This window comes from Mytilus trossulus, chromosome 4 (genome assembly GCF_036588685.1).
Source record: "Mytilus trossulus isolate FHL-02 chromosome 4, PNRI_Mtr1.1.1.hap1, whole genome shotgun sequence".
In the NCBI taxonomy this organism is placed as follows: domain Eukaryota; kingdom Metazoa; phylum Mollusca; class Bivalvia; order Mytilida; family Mytilidae; genus Mytilus; species Mytilus trossulus.
Genome location: NC_086376.1, coordinates 78,109,635 through 78,129,990, shown reverse-complemented (window position 1 = coordinate 78,129,990; position 20,356 = coordinate 78,109,635). Strand labels below are relative to the sequence as shown.

Sequence of the window (20,356 nt, the reverse complement as noted above, 5' to 3'; positions counted from 1 at the left end):
TTACAAGAAGTGTATCACAAGCCCAGTAGTCCGCACTTTTTGTGCTGACATGAATTGTCATAGATATGGTTATATTTATAAATTTACTGCTTACACATTTTTGAATTTTTTGAAATACTAAGGCTTTTCTACCTCCGGCATAGATTACCTAAGCTGTATTTGGCAAAACTTTTAGGAATGTTGATCCTCAATGCTCTTCAACTTCGTACTTTATTTGGCCTTTTTATTTATTTTTTTGGATTAGAGCGTCACTGATGAGTCTTTGAAGACGAAATGCGTGTCAGGCGTATATACTAAATTTAGTCCTGGTATCTATGATGAGTTTATTCAGTAGCAAGTAGTACAAATATTTACTTAAAATTAAAAAAAAAATAATCTATGATTAAAACCAAATAAAAAATTCCAGGATGCCAATTTCGATGAACTGTCATTATTCAATATTCCCTCTTTTCCCTTCTTCTAAATACACACTTTTCATCCCTCTCGACCCCTTATTACTGGGCCCATATACTGCATTACTGGTTAATTTGTTCTCGTCCTGAACATGCACAAAAAACTTGCCACTGGATGTGACCATACAGCAATCAACAATAAATGAAAAGTGTAAAACGCTTAGTATCAAGGACAACTTAAATAACACGGCAAGTAACGTCAAAATAAATGGTGTTAGCGCACAATCAGACAATTCAATTAAAATTTACGCTTATATAAGTGTTAACAAAAGTTTGTAAAAATTATGTTCTGCTAGTACAAATGCATAAAAAAATTGGCTACTACTCGAAATGGTAAACAGCCAAAAGTCAATTATGCTGAACGATTACAATACAGTGTCCATTATTTACAGAATTGGAATTTGATGGCGAGTTATGGCGCCGATGTACTTTCTACACAAATAAGGCTTTTGGATTTGCTACAGCGGCGATGTACGTTAATGCAACTTCACAGAATGACAACGTCATGCAGGTAAGTCAAATATGATAAAGGAATTAAATATTTCTAAAGTTGCTTTGTGTTATGATACTTTCATTGTTTCACATTAATTGTAATCTAGTTAAGTCTTTAAGACTTTCATGCCGATGCTGAAAACAGATCTTAACTTTAGATACCATTACTTTTGTTTGCTCTGTTAATTTTTCAATTATGTTCCAATCCCGATTTGACGTTTTTACTAAGTATGAGTTGGCTGGAGTGCTTGTGATTTACATTTTTTTTGTTGTGTTTTTTACCTACCTTAATTTATTTTGTTTAAATAGATTAAGGAGATTTGAACATCGGTAAATTCTGTTGCATGGAATTATCAGAAGAGTATGGGGAAATTTCATGACTGAATATCAATTGTTAAGGACGTTAACAACCCATTACAACCTTTGTTGATCGTCTTTGAAATAATTATACATACTCCTTTAGGGTTGGTCACTTATAATGAATATCTAAGTAGTTTAATAAGATAACGTTATACCCGACAAATCCACTGTTTGTACCCATCAATTTTGAAACTTGAAAGTCAGTGGTATTTTAAGGATCTTGTCACATGTCAATGATAAAACAAAAGTTTGTTCAAAAGATAAGACATAACACACGTTGGGCGTAATGAATTATAAGCCTGGTACCTTTGACAACTATTAGCATGTAGAAATGTATCGTTTATCTGTTTATTTCTCTGTCCTGAATGTTCTTCCATTAATGTTCTTCCATTTATTTGTACTGTAGTCTTGTCATGCAATAAAAGCACGGGGAGTGACTAGACACAAAACCAGATTCAACCCACTATTTTTTCTTAAAATGTCATGTACCTAGGAAAATGGCAATTATTATCTTATAGTTCGTTATTATGTGTGTTGCATTGTCGTTTGTTTTTTTGCTTCTTTGTTGCACTTTAGTGTGTCTGTTGATTCGTTGTTTTCCTCTTATATTTCATGTTATTCTCCTAGATCTAGTTTGTCACCCGGTTTGTTTTCTCTCAATCGATTTATGACTTTCGAACAGCGGTATATTAATGTTGCCTTTATCTATACCAAGTTTTAGGAAATGAATTGATAAAATTGCAAAATGCATGTAATAAATATCTTTCTTACAAGAAAAGACGCGTTCTATTAAGGATTTGTTTTTATCGAAGGAGTAGATTACCGTTGGCGTATTTAACACAAATTTTTGGAACCTCAAGTCGATTTAACTTTGAACTTGTTTTGATCTGAGCGTCAGGGATGAGTATTATGTAGAAGAAACGGGCGTCCTGCGTTTCAAATTATAAGCCTAGTACCTTTGACAACTATTTACACCACTAGGTCGATCCAACTGCTGGTGGTAGTTTTTTTTCCCATGAATATCAATTATATGGTAATTTGTTTTTATAAATTTACTGATTGCAAAAGTTGTAATAGTTCGAACTACTAAGGAATTTTTTTATCGCAGAAATAGATTACCTTAACCGTATTTGGAAAAACTTTTATTAGAATTTTGGAACCTCAATGCTTTTCAACTTTGAATCTGTTTTGGCTTTTCAACTTCTAGTATTCTTACGTGACCGTCACCGATGAATCTTATGTAGACGAAACGCGCGTCTGGCGTATCAAATTATCAGCCTGGTATTAAGATTTAAAATGAGTAAAAAAAACTATTTAGTTTGGTATAGTATTTCATCAAATCTTTTTTCATGACTTCACACAATGTTTGTAAGTTACGAAAACTATTACATGCTATTTCACCTGTTTGACATCGTTTTAAAAGTCAAAATGACAAAATTATGTATACGAGTATTTGTCAGAAGATTAAGAAAAACAAATGTAGTAAGCATTACACAATTAGTGATTTTTAGATGCAACTTAGTTATCTTAATACTTCCTTAATTACTTTTAAACAAAAATCCAAAAACAGTATTAGAAAAGCCGTAATTTGAGAATATCATATTAAGTGTTAATCAAAACTAAGTACTAAGTTTAATCCAGACTTGACACAACACAAAACTTTAGACTTCAACATAAACTATTAGTTGAATATTTTCTTACATTTCTGAAGTAATGTTTCTTTCAATTTAGATTGAAGAGCTAATTACAGAGGTAAAGCAATCATTTAAAGGATTTGTTTTAAGGAATGTGTGGTTTAGAGGAAATGTCCGAGGAGAGGCTACAGATAAGGTTGGTACCATCTTAATTCTATAAGCAATATCATTTATTATAAGTATGATAGTCCATAAATATTGTTTTCTGATTTGCTACAGATAATTAATTATTTTGTTTTTAAGTTTTAAAAATAAAATCGTCAACATTTTTCAAAACTTTATAACAATGAAACTGTTGTGATAATATATTTTTAAGAAAGATACTGATTTTCGCTCGAACGGCACATATTTTAGGGATTACTTAAACCTGGTATACTTATGACCAAAACTATGTGAAACCATGTTTTCTTAAACATAAGAACACAAAAGGCTTAAAAAAACATTGCAATGCATTGCATTGGGGCATTACACACGAATATACATATACTTGAAATATAAGTTTGGGTTTGATTATATTTTAGCAAGGCGTTGGTTTTGTTTACCTGTTTATGCTTTAACAAAGCAATGTTTGTGTTTACCGGTTCATAAATAAATAAAACCACAAGGTTCTCCTTCCAATTAGTACCTTTGATTTCTGTACATTTACAATTGTTGTCGTAAATAATTATTAATTGTCATCGTTTATTATTAATTGTGAACTAAATTATCATTTTCGACAAATTAAAAGTTTTAAGCAACAAACAATATTAAATGTTTAAAGCAACAAACAATAAAAAATTTAAATTAATAACAACAGTATTTCAACAACATATATAAATTGATTTGTGTTGTAGGGTACTACGTTTGAAAAGAATAATGTTCATTACAATGCATGACAATCAGACGTTAAACATTTGATAATTACATGAAGTAAAGAGAATAGATATTGATAACTAAGCTAATCTATAATTCTCAGATAGGATCTTTATGCCAATTAATGTGTCCCGAGATCTTTTGCTCATGATGGTAACAGCAGTGTTTACAAGTAACATCAACGTTGTTATGATAAATATTACATAACTAGTCATATTTTTATCATTTGTTTCCTGTAACGTGTTCATTTTCCAAGTTTATTTATATTTTTTTACAATTAATATTTATGAATTCAGAAAATTATAACAGTTATAGAGTAATAAAACCGACATTGTCTGAATAGGGAAGACGTAAAAAGTAAATTAACTTGATTTTTATTGTTATATGGTGTTAATTGTACTTACACGAACTCTTCCATGTATATACTACTTTTTACAGTTCATTTGATAGAAAAAAATAGGTATTTGCTTTCATTTAAAAGCTTGTTAAATCTAAAGCAAAAAATGGGTTGAATTTTCAAGTTTAAATATCTTGCTTAATAGTTTATAAATAGAAAATAGATATTACTAATAATATTACACAGTGCAATACACCACACCAACGTAAACAACAGATTATAAGCAAAGGTGAACATATAAAAAGTATAATCACAAAAATACTGAATTCCGAGGAAAATCCTAATGCCCGCGTCACACTGTCCCGACTTTTACGCCGATGGCAACTCGATTATGGAAATTTTCAAAATCGGGACTGATCGTATCCATATCGGCCTATTCGTAGTGCCATCGTTAACCATCATAGAACCATCGGCCACTTTTTCTAGCCTTCGGGGACAACTTCGGGAAGGGTTCTAAATTTTTTAACATGTTAAAAAATCCCCGAAGGTGCGTCCGATGTTGAGGGTTCGTATTGAGTTCGTATAACCATCCTCATTATCGTAATGTCACCGGGAATGCATCTTTGAACATCGTATTGCATTCGTGTTTCCTTCGTTTCCATCGGTCATTTTTTTTACATTACGATGTCTACACGAATGAATCACGAAGCTACCCGAAGGTATTACGATGGCAACATGACTGCGTGAAGACCTCGTAATCCCGTCGTATTGCCATCGAATAAAAGTACGAAGGCGACAAGATGAAACTACGACGGCAATAAATCGAACTAAATGTAAGTTAATTTTTGCGCTAAAATACATTTAAAGTGCCATGCGCGATATGCACTAATCAGTCTAATACGACAGTTAAGAAAGACGTTCACAAAACATGGGGCTCATATCATATGATTCTAGGAGATCAAGAAAGGCGACAGCGTTTTTTCAATTAATTCAAATGGAACAAGAAGAGCAGCTATTACAGACTCAGGATTTACTTTTACTAGTTAAATATTATGGTTTTGTCAATTTTTCATATCAAGTAATATGATGAAAATCATAAACGCGCCTTGTACACCAACACTGCAGGTACACGTATATAGGGAAACCAACTTTTTCTTCATTATTCTGATTTTTTTATGTATCGTCTAAGTTGTTGTCACACGAATGTTTACTCCATGTCCATTTTGTTTTCTATATGTCATATATTGCCGCATTTGTTGCTTTCCCCACATCCTTCCTTTTGTCTATATTATTATGATATTCTCCTGGAAAGAGCTCTTTTTGAATAAAAGGGATCAACGAACCCATTACCTTACCTATAAGATAGATCAGTAAACATGGGCATAATTATGGGTGATTATTCAGACTAGTCCACACATTTTACAGTTCAAACAAGGCAATGCCGAGCGTGGCATCCCCTCGTATGTAACATATTGGGGACACATATGGACACTATATTTGTATATGGCACATGCAGAAAATGGTTAATTGAATATGCATATTTGATACATAAACTTTTTTTTTTAGAAATCAACCAAAACATTCAGTAACTGGAAATACCTTTAAAATTGTCTTTAGAGCCAGCAGGTAAAAAATTCAGCACCCAATTTCTTGTGTATTATGCAATTTTAAGGAGAAAAAAACAAGTCCATCAGCATGGCCTTGACCTTTGGCCTTGAACGTAAAAAATGTCAGATCATTACAAGGAGGAACAATATACCAAATGTGGTTAAAATCTTTTGAATCATATTGGTTTTATAGTGTCCACAAGGATGATATTGCCTTGTATTACAACTGCCACTGTGACCTTGACCTTTGACCTTTAAAGTCAATAGCGCTTAAGATATTCTTAACGAGTAACCCATACCTAGTTTTGAGCATCTTAGTTCTTGAGTGTCCATAACAATTTTATGTCCACGCAACTTACATGTAGTAGGCGAGGGGATAATACACTAAGTTTTATAAGAATTAGACAAAAAGATCGATTTCCCGCCATGCATGGCAGACTTGTACAGAAACGATACGTTGTCGAAATTCTGTTCGTATCATAAAAAAGTTCAAAACAGGTAGAACGCATTTTAGACATCGTATGGCCATCGCGCCATCATCGTAATCCATCGTGAAGCCTTCGTTATCCATCGTGTAGCCTTCGTGATCCATCGTGTAGGCTTCGGCTGAGATATGAAGCTTAAATACCCGTCTTCGGCTAACCTTCGTATGTCCATCTTTTGCTATCGTATATAATTTCGGCACCATCGTGTAGACTTCATTATTCATCGTACTTGCTTCGGTCACTATTTGGTATTTTAACGAGATCGGGACTAACTTCGTACGAACTTACAATTTTCGCATTCGGGTGTCCATCGTATATAAAAATCGGGACAGTGTGACGCGGGCATAAAGGAAAGTTCCTAATCAAATGGCAAAATTAAAAAAACTGAAACACATTAAATGAATGAATAACAACTGTAATGTTCTTGAGTTGGTACAGTCATTTTCTAATGTAGAAAATGGTGGATTGAACCTGGATTTATAGCTAGCTAAACCTCTCACTTGTGTGACAGTCGAATCAAATTACATTATATTGACAACGATGCGTGAACAAAAGAAAAGACACCATAGATTAAAATATCGAAAAAAGGGGTACAGCAGTCAACATTATGTTATCATCTTAATAGCTATAAAACAAACAAATGTAACAAAGAAGCACGAAAAGCCATACATCAAATTTAACATCCTCATTTTGCTTTCTTATTATACGATTTTATTTATCTATTGATCAACCGATCAAAGAGCAAAAGATTTGAAGTACTGGCGTAGAACAGTTGACAGCGCATAGTACAGTTAACCTAATTTGCCGAATTAAAAAAAATGTCTTGGTGAAAAATCAGAGTTACATCTTACAGTTACATCACAGCAGGACAGGAAAACATTAAACATTTGTTATTTAATTATTTGATAATTTTGTGTTGTATTATCGATGATAATCAAAACTGCACTTTCTTGATTTGTTTTTTAAATTACAGATTGACCAAATGTTGAACAAAATAAGCTATCCAACTAATATATTGAAGCAAAGTTTTCTAGATCACTTCTATAAATTTGTAAGTATTTGATAAAATTTGATAGTTCTTTTTGTGGCAGGTTGTTACATTGCAGTGATTTTTATACCTCATGAAAATTCAAATTCAAAAGGAAGGGGCATGTTTGACACATTCTTTGTTTAGTTTCATGCAGTGCTAAGCATGTTCTAGTATATAGGAAAACATAAAGTTGGTGTCAACATGAATAACAACATACCCTTGTTTCCAACTCACTGTTTTCCAACTAAAGCAGTGAAAATCTCAAAACACATTTTTATGGTAAACTGCATATTTTCATTTGTATAATCAATTATTAAATTGTTATGCAGATATGAAGTGTTTATGACAAAATACTTCAACTACACAAAACTATCAGAATTAATGGCATTAACTCACAGAGATCATCATTTGTTTGCTGCCTTTTTCTCAGTTTTTGTTATTTCTTCAAAATCATCTTTTTTTCATGATTCAGTAGGTTTCCGAACATAAAATGAGAACAAAAGGATACGATGAAACATCAAAACGATACTTCTAGATTGTTCTTGTTAAGAATATCTAAAAATCTACTATTACGATTCAAACATCCTTTCGCCTATTTGTATTTCAACATGCAGATTAACACGGCAGGTTTGATAAACATAACTCATCAATTGGAACATCACCTGTATAAAACCAAACACTGTGTCTGTAAAAGTGAAATCTTCTCTGTCTACATAACCATGAAATTCTTGATATCATCTGTGCACGGAAGATGGGTTGCATTTATGATTAAGATTTTTCTTTTCTTGGTAATCATTGAATAATCTGTGTCACATATTTCTCTTCTGAAGAGCTCGCGTCCAATAAAATCATCAGAGATACCAGGATAAAAAAATATATATTTACGTCAGACGCGCGCTTCGTCTTCAAAAGACTCATCGTATCTTCACTAAATTAAACGACTAGTGTCAGATAAAACCACACAGTTGAGGCTGCATAACCATTTAACTGCTATTAACTATGCCGTTTGATAAAATTGTATCGTTGCTATCAGTAGTATGTGGAACTCAATGATAACCTAAATGGTACCAATTTGTCTGCACCAGATGCACATTTCAGCAATAAAATTAAATGTCTCATCAATGGTGTTCGAGGCCACAAAATATTGAAAAATCCAAAACTTGTTCAAAGTATGAAGAGCTATAAACAAAGACAAGAATCAGAGATTTGTATGAGGGAGATGCATTCCTTAATTTTAAATAGGTTGTAACAGTAAATTTTAATATCATGATAAGATGAGAAGTTATTAAATATTAGAAGATGTTTTCACTTTTAATCTTCTCATTTCTCTTTTGGTTTGATTTGACTTATACTTGATAATGTCATCCGATGGAGAAAAGGTGACTGTCTCTATTACCGGATTGCATGTATCTTATTCCAAAGATTTACTTTTAGAGTCGATGTTTAATGCATTGATATATATATATGAATCCGTTTTTAATCGTTAGCTGTAGTTTGTGACTTCTTGTAAATCAGTTTGCATGTTCATTCCTTATTTCGCACTATATACTGGCTAAACTGCGTTTCAATATTGCATTTGAAATATCAGTTAAAATTCATAACCATTCAAATATTTTTATAATATTTTTAAGTTCGAAGTTGAAACCCATTGGTTTGAAAATCTAAAGAGCTGGAAGGCGTTTGAAGTAACTTCAATGTTTAACGAACTGGGTAAAACGACTGACAGACAACGGTAGGTGGCAGTATAGTTGGACTAATAATGCGAAAAAGAATACTATTGCATTGCCTATTCATTTATGATGATATTGTAGAATTATGAGTAATATTAAGTCGTCCAAACAAATCCTGTTTATCACTATTTTACTTTTAAATGGTTTGCTGCCACTTAACATTACATTCGGTCTGTGGTTAAAGTTTTTAAAATTTTAATAACTTTCTTCAAACTATCTTGGATTTATACCAAACTAGGAAAAAAGCTTGTTTATTATCAGAAAATGGTATCTAGAAGTAAATTTTGTAAAAAAAAAAAAATTACCCTACTTATCTTTGAATAAACTTAGTTTTCTGCCAGTTAGAATAACATTCACTCTGTGGATAAAGTTTTTAAAATTTAAATAACTTTCTTTGACTTTCCTTGATTTCTACCAAACTTGGACAGAAGCTTTTTTATGATCATTAGATAGTATCCAGAAATAAATTTTGTAGAAATAAAAATCCTGTTTATCCGTGTTTTACTTATAAATAGACTTTTCTGCCAGTTAACATAATATTCACTCTGTGGTTAAAGTATTATAAATGTTAACTTCTTTCTTAAACTATCTTGGACTTATTACAAACTAGAGCAAAAGCTTGTTTATGGTCGGAAGATGGTACCAGAAGTCAATTTTGTAAAAATAAAAAATCCCCTATTTTACTTATAAATAAACTTAGTTTTCTGCCAGTTAATTTAACATTCACTCTGTGGTAAAAGTTTTTAAAAATCTGTATACGTTCTCAAACTATCCTACATTTCTACTAAACTTTGACATAAGCTTGTGACTGATCAAAAGCTATATATATAGCTAGTATCTAAAAGGAAATTTTGTCAAAAATAATGTTCCTGTTTTTTTCATTTGTTACTTAGTTATATACGTAGTTTTCTACCAGTTAACATTTATTTACATACACTCTGCAGTTAAAGTTGCTAAAACATTTATTAGCTTCATAAAGTATGCGAGACACTAAGTTTCGGGGAACCCTTACAATTTTGTTTACCTATAATGTTCACATATTGTTGTCAATATAATGGAATTTGATTCAATTGTCATTATAGTGAGATGTTAAACTAGCTATATAACGTAACAGATGCACGTGTTTATACAAGAAAATCAAGTTTACACTTTTCATATGCAGTGTATTTCTATATTTTTAGATGGATCAGACCACCTTTTAGAGTTGAATCCGATTACGACCCTGTAAGGAATAATCTAAACTTTCCAACAGCAATGTTACACCTTCCTTTTTATACAGCTGATGGTCCAATGTAAGTACTGGACAGTTTTCAAAATAAATATAAAGTTATTTACCAATTGTAGTTTCACTTAGTTACGCTTTTAAAAATAATCAATGAAATTAATAGTAAATATAAGAAATAAATACTTAGTGTACATTGTAGATATATTTGTTGTCACTCTTCAAGTGTTCGATCAGTGCAATACTTTATATTTTAATGTACTGTATAATGTTCAATTTGTAAAAAGAAAACAAATCTTACCTCAATAACATGAATAAACGAGGAAATACATTCCATAACTAACTTTTTCTTTCATTATATCTTTGGCTTCTTGTTCAATTGTTACAATGAATGAGTATATTAAAAAGATATACACAAAAAAGTTAGCTCAGATAAATAAATACAAAACATTTCAATTTGTAGAACGTTCAATTATGGTACTTTGGCTGCTATTGTGGGGCATGAAATAACTCATGCATTTGATATTCTTGGTAAGTAAAAGTAGAATAGAATTTATTTTAGTTTATCAAACTTTGTTTTCATAATTATCTATGCACTATATTTTATTACATCAATATATTTATATTCTTTATATTTTCAAAACATGTGATACCATTGGAAAATATCGATGAATTTAAAAAATGCTCTAATCAAACTTAGTTTTTAATTCTAGAAATGTTTTGCTCCGGTGTACATCATTAAGCTGACACATTAACTGGTTGAAAGATAATTCAAGAATATTATGCACCCTACCAACAGAGATAAAAGGGACCATTAATAAGTAGAAAGACGTTAATGAGTTCTCTTTAAAAACTTTACAGAACTTTATTCATTCCATTATCACATCAGTAGAAATGAACACATATATAGAGAGAGAATAAATTTCAGATGACATAGTTTCAATTTAAGATATAGAAAAAAAACCAAGAATTACAGTATTTAATTTATTTAACTTTTTTAAACAGGCAGACAGTATAATGCAAAAGGTAAACTGGAAAACTGGTGGGATCCACTGACGGTGAGCTCATTCAATCAGACTGTTAAATGTATGAAAGACCAATATGATGGATATACTATTAGTGGACAAAAAGTAAGTAAAATAGTTATGAGTGGCAATGTCTATATATATTCGTTTTTATAACAACTATTCTAAAATTACAAGACCATGATATTGCATTACGTATCAATGCCAAATAATTATGTGAAGTTACAATTCTTTGAGAGTACACAGTGGCATAGATTCGTTTCAGTATTACTAACATCACAGATAGAACATTTATATTGATTCCTTGTAAGATTCCAAAACTACTTTCAATTCAAAACAATGTGTATACCTTAACTAATGGTATACCTTCAGACAGTATTATTTGTTATATAATTTTAGGTAAACGGTTATAAAACATTAGATGAAAATATTGCAGACAATGGCGGATTGAGAGCTGCATTTTTTGTAAGTATATACTAGCATCATTTTTTAAATTAGAAAAAAATCCAAAGAGGGTTCCTAATTTAGTGATACTTTAGGGTACCATGATGCAACAATTATGAACTGAAAGCAGATAGGGGTGGGAGAATGTATAAGGACAATCTGAATTTGAAAAAATCAATATTCTGAATTGTCCAAGTAGCATTTTTTTCATGTTCACAAGATATTAGACTATCAATCAAGAATATTCATATTGTGTCTTACAGTCAAGCAGTCAGACCTCATCCTCTCACACACGACCAACGTACAATTAGCCTTTTTAGAATCAAAAGGACTATGGATAATCTCATTGTTGGTAAACCAAAATGAAAAAAACGTTACTTCGTTGTTGAATCTCCTTTGATTTGTTTGACATTTTGTTGTTTGATTTGTAAAATTTAACCTAGAATGGATTAAATTCTGAAACGGCGAATCACACGAGACAATAGAGGGTTATATATATATAAGATTTACAGAGGAAGGAGAACAATTTTAAAGTTCTTGCTAAGCAAAATAATACTTTTTGATTGTCGAAAACAATTTACTGTTTACAATTGTTCATGTTAATTTTATGTTGCAATCTGGCATAAATAATTAAACTGAATCTCAAGTTAATAATGTTCTATTCTTCAAAAACACATCCACATGGTATCGTAACAATAAATCAAGAGAACAACATAAACTAATATATAATACAAATATGGAATGCAATCCGCAAGTGAATACACCAAAGACTGGTTAAGGAGAGATAACTCTCATAAAAGTATGTTAACTTTACCAAACGACTTGCCATACCAAACTGACATATAACATCCCCCCGATCAAATAAACAAACCCCGTTTGTTTTCAATGGTCAAGGCGTTTGGTCATTTAAAATAGTTCAAAAAATCAATTTTCATAAAAATTATGGCTTTTTATTTCTTCCAAGCTATTATTCATTCAATCAATATCAAAATCGTTGACTATATACTCAAAAATAAAAATCACTTCCTACTGCATATTCCACAATAAAATTGGTCATACATGTTATACAGAGCAAACTTTAACAAATGATGACACCAGCAGAGACCCTGGCTCTTATTAAATGGAAATACAATTAAAGCAACGCAATGGCCATATACGCTGCCTCAAAAAAATACAACCATAAACAATAGGTTATTTCTGGTATTGTACACCAAATCCGTCCTTACAAATGACAACACTGTAAATGCTCCTTTAAACGCAGTATTTTCCTTTTATTGCATAAATGCAATATTTGCTATTTGTCAAACTTCAAAAATGACTATTCATTTGAAAGCAAACTCTAAAATTTATATTTCTTCAATAAAATGAATTACTTAAATTCAAAACTTTCTCTACTAATTTAACTTCTCTTCTCAAATCGTAACTGATCCGTAATTAAAAAATATACAATTCAGAATAACACTTCAATAAAAAAAATTAAAAAAACAGTAACTTTGAAGTAAAAATCTTTTAAAACTGCTATCATAGCAATATTTACGAAAATATTCTCTCGATATTTTGTATAAAACAAATTCTTGTTACAGAGTAATACTTCAACAATAGTTCAACAAATCTATTTACAAAATACTTTTTCCCATCAACTCACACCCATTGATTACATTGTCAATATTTTTATCTTTTTCTCACAAAAATTTCACTATCAATTTATACACATATTATTACTGTTAAGTTGGTCCCTCATTTCTTGTCACATCTGTGTTGGTAAACAATTCAACATTGTCATATAACGTTATAAATCATAATTAATGTTCATGATAAAAAAAAAACACAACTAGTGAAAATTCTGCACATGGCGCGCGTCTGCTTGGGTACTGGGTCGTAAATTCATCGGAAGAGTTTATATCTAACGTTAAAGTTGAGATTTGAAAACGAACAGGACATTTGCGAGTTCGTGAACGAGTCGAGTCTGAGATTTATTTAACGGTGGGATAGCATCTGTATCAGTCTGTAGTAGGATCATCTGATGTACGGTAAATTTCGGCGCTAGACTCTTTTCTTTTGAGAAATAGTCGGACGAATATATACAATCTGAAGTTCATTATATTTGGGTTGAAACTTGAGTCCTGGCACTCTCGGGTCTTTAAACATAAAAAAAAGTTTAAAGTGTCGTTTCATACGAAATTTTCTTTTTGCTGTATGAACGATTCATCATCAATTTTCCTAGCTTATCGTTGATCATGTTCCTGAAGTTTCTCTCTATAAATGCAAGAATATTGTCAGCCTGTCATTAACACATTATCTTTAATCGAGCACATAGCAAGGCCTTTCACGTGCTCGACCGCGTGGTCGTCTACATGCTGGTTATACGTTTAACAAACTACTTCACAGGATCGTGCTGTTTATGGATGTTGTTTTGTTTTTTAAAAGTATTGTATTATGAATGTTCTTACTTAAAATACGGGTTCCTCCACCATTTTATGTTGCAATCTGGCATAAATAATTAAACTGAATCTCAAGTTAATAATGTTCTATTCTTCAAAAACACATCCACATGGTATCGGAACAATGAATTAAGAGAACAACATAAACTAAAATATAATACAAATACGGAATGCAATCCGCAAGTGAATACACCAAAGACTGGTTAAGGAGAGATAACTCTCATAAAAGTATGTTAACTTTACCAAACGACTTGCCATACCAAACTGACATATAACATTGAGTATATATATTGTAGGCATATCAACTGTGGGAACGAAAAGGCGAATCAGAGAAAATTCTTCCTGGTGTTGACTTAAGTAATCGACAGCTGTTTTTTACAAGTTATGCACAGGTATGTACATGTTCAAATGTCGAATCTACTTACAACATAAATATAGGAAGATGTGGTATGAGTGCCATTGAGACAACTCCCCATCCAAAAACAATTTATGAAAGTTTACCATTATAACGGATCACACCGAACAACCAGCTATAAAGGGCACCAAAAATTAGTAATGTTAAACTTCAAACGGGAAAACCAACGGTCTAATCTTTATAAAAACGTTAAACGAGAAACACGTATGAACTACATAAAGAGACGACAACTACTTGACATCAGATTCCTAACTTAGGACAGGTGAAAATCTCACTAGTGCATAAAAGTGATGAAAATCTCATCATGCAACAGTTTTTTATTTAGAATTGAAAGTTTAAATGAAAATATAGAATTTGCTTGTTGTATTTGAGTTTTGTTTTGTCGTTTTTATTTCCATCTTGACAATACTGAATACTGTATATATACATACAAAAAAGATGTGGAATGATTGCCAGTGAGACAACTTTCCACAAGACCAAAATGACATACTAAAAAACGGCCTTTAGCAATGAGGAAAGTCCATACCGCATGGTCAGCTATAAAAGGCCCCAAAATGACATTATAAAACAATTCAAACGGGAAAACTAACAGCCTTCTTTATGAAGTATCTCTTATATTCATGTTTGTATTTTTTATTGTGTATTGTCAAATAACCAGTCATGATATATACAGACCTAATTAAATAAATACATTTTCAACTTCAGATGTTCTGTTCAAAGTGGAAACCTGAAGGTTTACAAAAACACTTAATTGATGATAGACATAATCCTGGTCCAATTAGGTATGTATAGTAATCTGATTCATGAAGAGAAGTTGAAGGGAAATACTCTTTCAGATGAACGTATGATATTCTTTGTTGAAAATGAAAAAGTCATATTTCATTAATTTTGTGAGGAAAAAGCGTCTTTCTGAAATTACCCTGTTCAGGAATGCTCAAACTCAAAACTTTTAAATCCAAAGAATGTATAATACTTCAATACCAAATGCTGTTTGGGTAACTTTGCCCGAGATATAAGAATCTTATTTATTTAATGATTTCATAATTAATAAACCAAATTTCCTAATGTTCAAATTTAATTTGAAACTAAGTACCATTTAATATTTTACAATTTTCAAAAATTCCTAGCTATTTACAAGATCTCGAAAATATCAGGTTAAAGTTTTAACGATATTTTATTAATTTTCATACACCAAAATGCAAGATGTTTTGCTCAAACCCCATAATTAGCCAAGTTACAACAATTAAGTTTGGAAAATGTTAATCAACCCTATACCAGTTTTTATGCCCTACATAAAATTTGTATGATTTTCGGTCTGTGCGCATGTTCGTTCCTATGTACGTCTGTTCTGTTCAGGTTAAAAGAAAACATTGGTCAAGGTAGTTTTTGATGAAGCCGAATTCAAATCAACTTGACATTTAGTACATGCTCCCTATTTATGATCTTTCTAATCTCAATGCCTTATTAAAGTTTTGACGTCCTATTTCACGGTCTATTGAACATAGAAAATGATAGTGTTAGTTGGACATCCGTGTACTACGGACACATTCTTGCTTTACCAATCGTTTAAAGAGTTTTGAGAGATTTTAAGCAACATAATCTAATGCACTGTCATTGTAATATTCTATGCTCAATGCATTTGTTATTTCCGATCCTTAGATATTTTTGTTCTATTTTGAGTAAGGTACATTTTTACAACCTTTAAATCATCATTTGTACAATAATGTTTCTTTAATAATTTTTTGAACCCCAATTACCACTTTTTTATATAACAATAATGTCAGCACTTTCATCATATGAGTTTCTGGAATAACTTTTTGAGCCAAATAATAGCTGTTATCTATCATGCATTATTTTATTTCTCTTTTTAACAATCATATAATCTACGGTCTTTTACATAATCATGTTTTATCGGATCATCATCAAAATTACAATTTGATTTTAATAATAAATATCAAAGTATTTTGTCATCAAACTTGTTTTATTTAAGTAGTTAATCAAAACAATGTTTGTTTAATCAGTCCACTGTTTTATGATGTGTAATAGGCAATCCCCAACGGACATTTATAATTAAACTGGTAGCACATCAAATATTGCATAAGGCTATTTGCATTTTAAGTAATTGCTTTTGCAGTATGAATTATATATTGAAGGCGTTTAAGCAAACAGGCAAAACTTATACATGATTTTGCATGTTAAAAGGACAAAAAAGTGACAACGCTATACTATGTAGTAGTAAATATGAATGTAAAATGTGTGTTGTATTCGTGAGTAAGAGAGATACCCAAATGGTACATAAATAATGTATTCAATACTTAATGAGAGAGATACCCAAATGGTACAAAACAATAATACTGTCTTTAACAAAGACGACAAGAGTGTATGTTGAAAATAAATGGATAGATGTCAACATACAGACATTGAGAGTAGATAAGCGTTTTGAAATATTAAAGGTCCTATTCCATAAATAGGAAAATCACAAAAATACCGAACCCCGACGAAAATTCAAAACGGAAAGCTCCTAATCAAAAGGCAAAATCAAATGCTCAAACATATCAAACAAATGGACTAAATTTGTCATAGTCCTGACTTTGCACACTTATGTAGAAAATGGTGGATTAAACCTGATTATATAGCTTCTACTTCATACTTCTTACCGTGTATGACAGTCGCATAAAATTCCATTATTTTATTGACAACGATGTATGAACAAAATAAACAGACGTAATAGGCAAAAATATGAATAGAAATCTAAAAGAAACGTTATTAGAATAAATTTGTTTCTGTTTCAGAGTCAGAGGATCAGTATCTAACATGGAAACGTTTGCTAGTGCTTTCAATTGCCCATTTATATCAAACTATAATCCAACTACGAAGTGCCGAGTATGGTAACACACAACAATCAACACTAGACCGGATGGAAACATGTATAAAATGATATATAAAATGTGCTGATTGCCTAAACATTATAGTCTTACAAAAAAACATGTAGATTTATTAAAACTACCATTTAAGAGATAATGTAACTTTCCTTGTATTTTGCAGTAAAAAATATTGTGTTTATAATTTACAGTAAACATATTTCAACGAAGTATTTAGCAACTTAATAAACATCAGAGAAGTGTCTGAAATTTTAGGAATGATGATATCAACAGAATATGCAGCCTTTTATAATGCGTATTTGACATTGTTCATTAATAAATGCAACTTTTCTATATTTTCATTAAATTTTGCATATTAAGACACAGAACCTAGTGAAGCTGGTTGTGTCTGAAATCAGATTATTTTTTTTTTTATTAAAATTTAACTTTTAGCTAAACATGTCTAAGGATCTGAATCATTACATATTTGTTTCAGACGTCCTGAGTAAACAAATGCAGCTGACATAATATAAAACTGTTTTAAGCCAATTTTATAACGATCCTGGTATAGAGGTTAATACATGGAATATTCACCATAAATCTGTTTTGGTACCTACGAAATACATCAGTGGATAAATTTGTCAATAAATTTACTGATGGCAATATGATATATATCACATGGTCTATTATTAAGCTATAAAACTGTGATACCGTATTTAGCCTTTTTGTAATGTATGCTAGTGCCTTAAAAGGAGCTTCAAAAGGAATGAATGTATGTTAGTTGAGTTTGAAAGTATGTACACAATAGAAAACGTTTTTTGAATTCTTATTTTGTAGTTTTCTGGAACAAATGATCTCATAAATAAATGTTTTTCCATAATCTTATTGTAAAAAATAAAAAGATGCAATTTGATTCCTTATGATGGTTTTATGATTTGAGTGAACGAATGATTATTTTATACCTGCTAGCCTATCTAGGAAATTGCACAATGTTATATTACACGTTACTATAGATCTGAATGTTTCAGTAAGTCACTTTTGACATGTGATGTTACACCACGAAAGTTACAAATGAATGTATGTAAGCGAGTACGAATATTGCATGTTTGTATTGTTTTTTTAACGTTTAATAGTATTCTACCAAGTAGAATTTAGTGTTTTTGTTTACACATCGTTAATTTTAATAGCAGTGATTATAAAACATATCAATTATATCAATTACCTCATTCCTTAATTGTAATCGACCGTACTATCTATTAGTGGTTACAATTTATTGCCATGAATTAGATGATAATAGAATACAAAGATTGGTAGTACGGTATATCACTTATTTTCCAGATCTCAAACTATAAAGTTTATTTTGGATGGAGGAAATTAAAAGGTTACTTTAATCATGTTAATAGATTTAATTGGACCCTTAGTGACAAAGAAAAGTACGATTCCGTCCGGTTAGAGCACATAGGTTTCTCAAATTGAAAATTATTTACTAGAAGTTAAGAACAATAACGCTCAAATGAATAATCGATTAGATATATTTTCCCGTTTTAAATTGATTCATAAGGCTTTGTTTTGCTAGTAAAATGTTTTAACCAAAAAGGTATAATTCTAAAAGTTATGTTTTTTTGGGGGGGCATACAAATGGGTAAAACAAATACATTGGTTCAATATTAATTTTACAACATCAAGGTTTTTTTTTAATTTGTGCAGTATACATGATATACACATTGATGATAAAAAAATGGCGGATATTTTTAACTTCACTGAGATAAATTCCATCGACATATTAGCCCTTTATTCCATTTAGATGTAGGTGAGTTCTTGTTATTACTTTATGCAAACACATTGAGTTCAAGTTTATCGCAAAAAATATAGCAATGGGAAGGTCAATTTATCAGATGTTACTGTAAGAACAATTTTGGATAGGAACTGTTTAAATACAAAATCTTTCTATCCAAGATGTAGTCTTCTTCAATAATTTTTTTTTGCTGAAAAACTCCCTGTTTTACTTAGTGTAACCTCGAGCTCCGACTTTTTCCGCATCATCTGATCTTTTCTAAAATCAACCTACTAAAATCGGAAAAATTCGTGTAATATTTGTAATTTTCGACGAACATTTCCATTGTTATTTGTTACTTTATATATGATGTTTACAAAATAAAATGTTCAGAATGATAACTATTATTTAACATTGAACTTATAAATGTTTTTGTAGATTGCTTTTCATACAAAATGAAAAATTGATTGTTGCATTTTTATAATTAAACATTAGCTTAATGTTGTGTTTTTTTCTTTAATGAATATGCTTTAGATCTGAGTTGGTACTTGAATTATCATAGTGCTGTCCCTTCAACACGTAGATGACGTACATGTACTTTACCTCCAACTCTTCAGACAATCTAAAGATAGAATTAGGGCAAACAGTAGTATATATATGATCCTGTCTGGTTAATTGGTTAGAAAAATACTATTCAAGGTAAACAAACAAAAAACGAATAAAACAGCTTTTCCCTGTCTTGTCTTGTAACAACTTGTTCGTCGGAACTAGATGAACAATGTGGAGGCTGACTTATCATAGCTGTTGGCTTTGATGAATAGTCTATAAGATCCTGATGACATTATTGGATGAAATTTTGGCAGGTTAAGTTTACATAAACTTGAAAGATACATGTACTGTTCACAATGTCTTTCTGGCAAACAGTGCCTACCAGAACTGAAATATGATCGCTTGAGATACCAATCAGGTAGGTCGATTTTAGCCTAGACAATGCTACATTGTGTACAATTTGGAAATTAGTATGGCGTTCATTATCACTGAACTAGTATATAGTTGTTTAGGGGCCAGCTGAAGGACGCCTCTGGGTGCGGGAATTTCTCGCTACATTGAAGGCCTGTTGGTGACCTTCTGCTGT

The 20,356-nt window shown here is 31.1% G+C and overlaps 1 protein-coding gene across 1 annotated transcript in view; it reads left to right on the top strand.

Moving 5' to 3' along the window:
* The window catches only part of LOC134716040 (endothelin-converting enzyme 1-like), a 50,923-nt gene extending 31,202 nt beyond the window's left edge, over positions 1 to 19,721 (top strand). The window contains exons 11-21 of the mRNA XM_063578725.1: positions 845 to 963; positions 3,036 to 3,134; positions 7,253 to 7,330; positions 8,941 to 9,041; positions 10,221 to 10,331; positions 10,725 to 10,792; positions 11,267 to 11,391; positions 11,686 to 11,751; positions 14,468 to 14,563; positions 15,292 to 15,368; positions 17,379 to 19,721. Coding sequence (XP_063434795.1) covers positions 845 to 963; positions 3,036 to 3,134; positions 7,253 to 7,330; positions 8,941 to 9,041; positions 10,221 to 10,331; positions 10,725 to 10,792; positions 11,267 to 11,391; positions 11,686 to 11,751; positions 14,468 to 14,563; positions 15,292 to 15,368; positions 17,379 to 17,478 — 1,040 coding nt within the window. The 3' untranslated portion in view covers positions 17,479 to 19,721. The remainder of the gene's footprint in view (positions 1 to 844; positions 964 to 3,035; positions 3,135 to 7,252; positions 7,331 to 8,940; positions 9,042 to 10,220; positions 10,332 to 10,724; positions 10,793 to 11,266; positions 11,392 to 11,685; positions 11,752 to 14,467; positions 14,564 to 15,291; positions 15,369 to 17,378) is intronic.
* Positions 19,722 to 20,356: the final 635 nt, after the last annotated feature.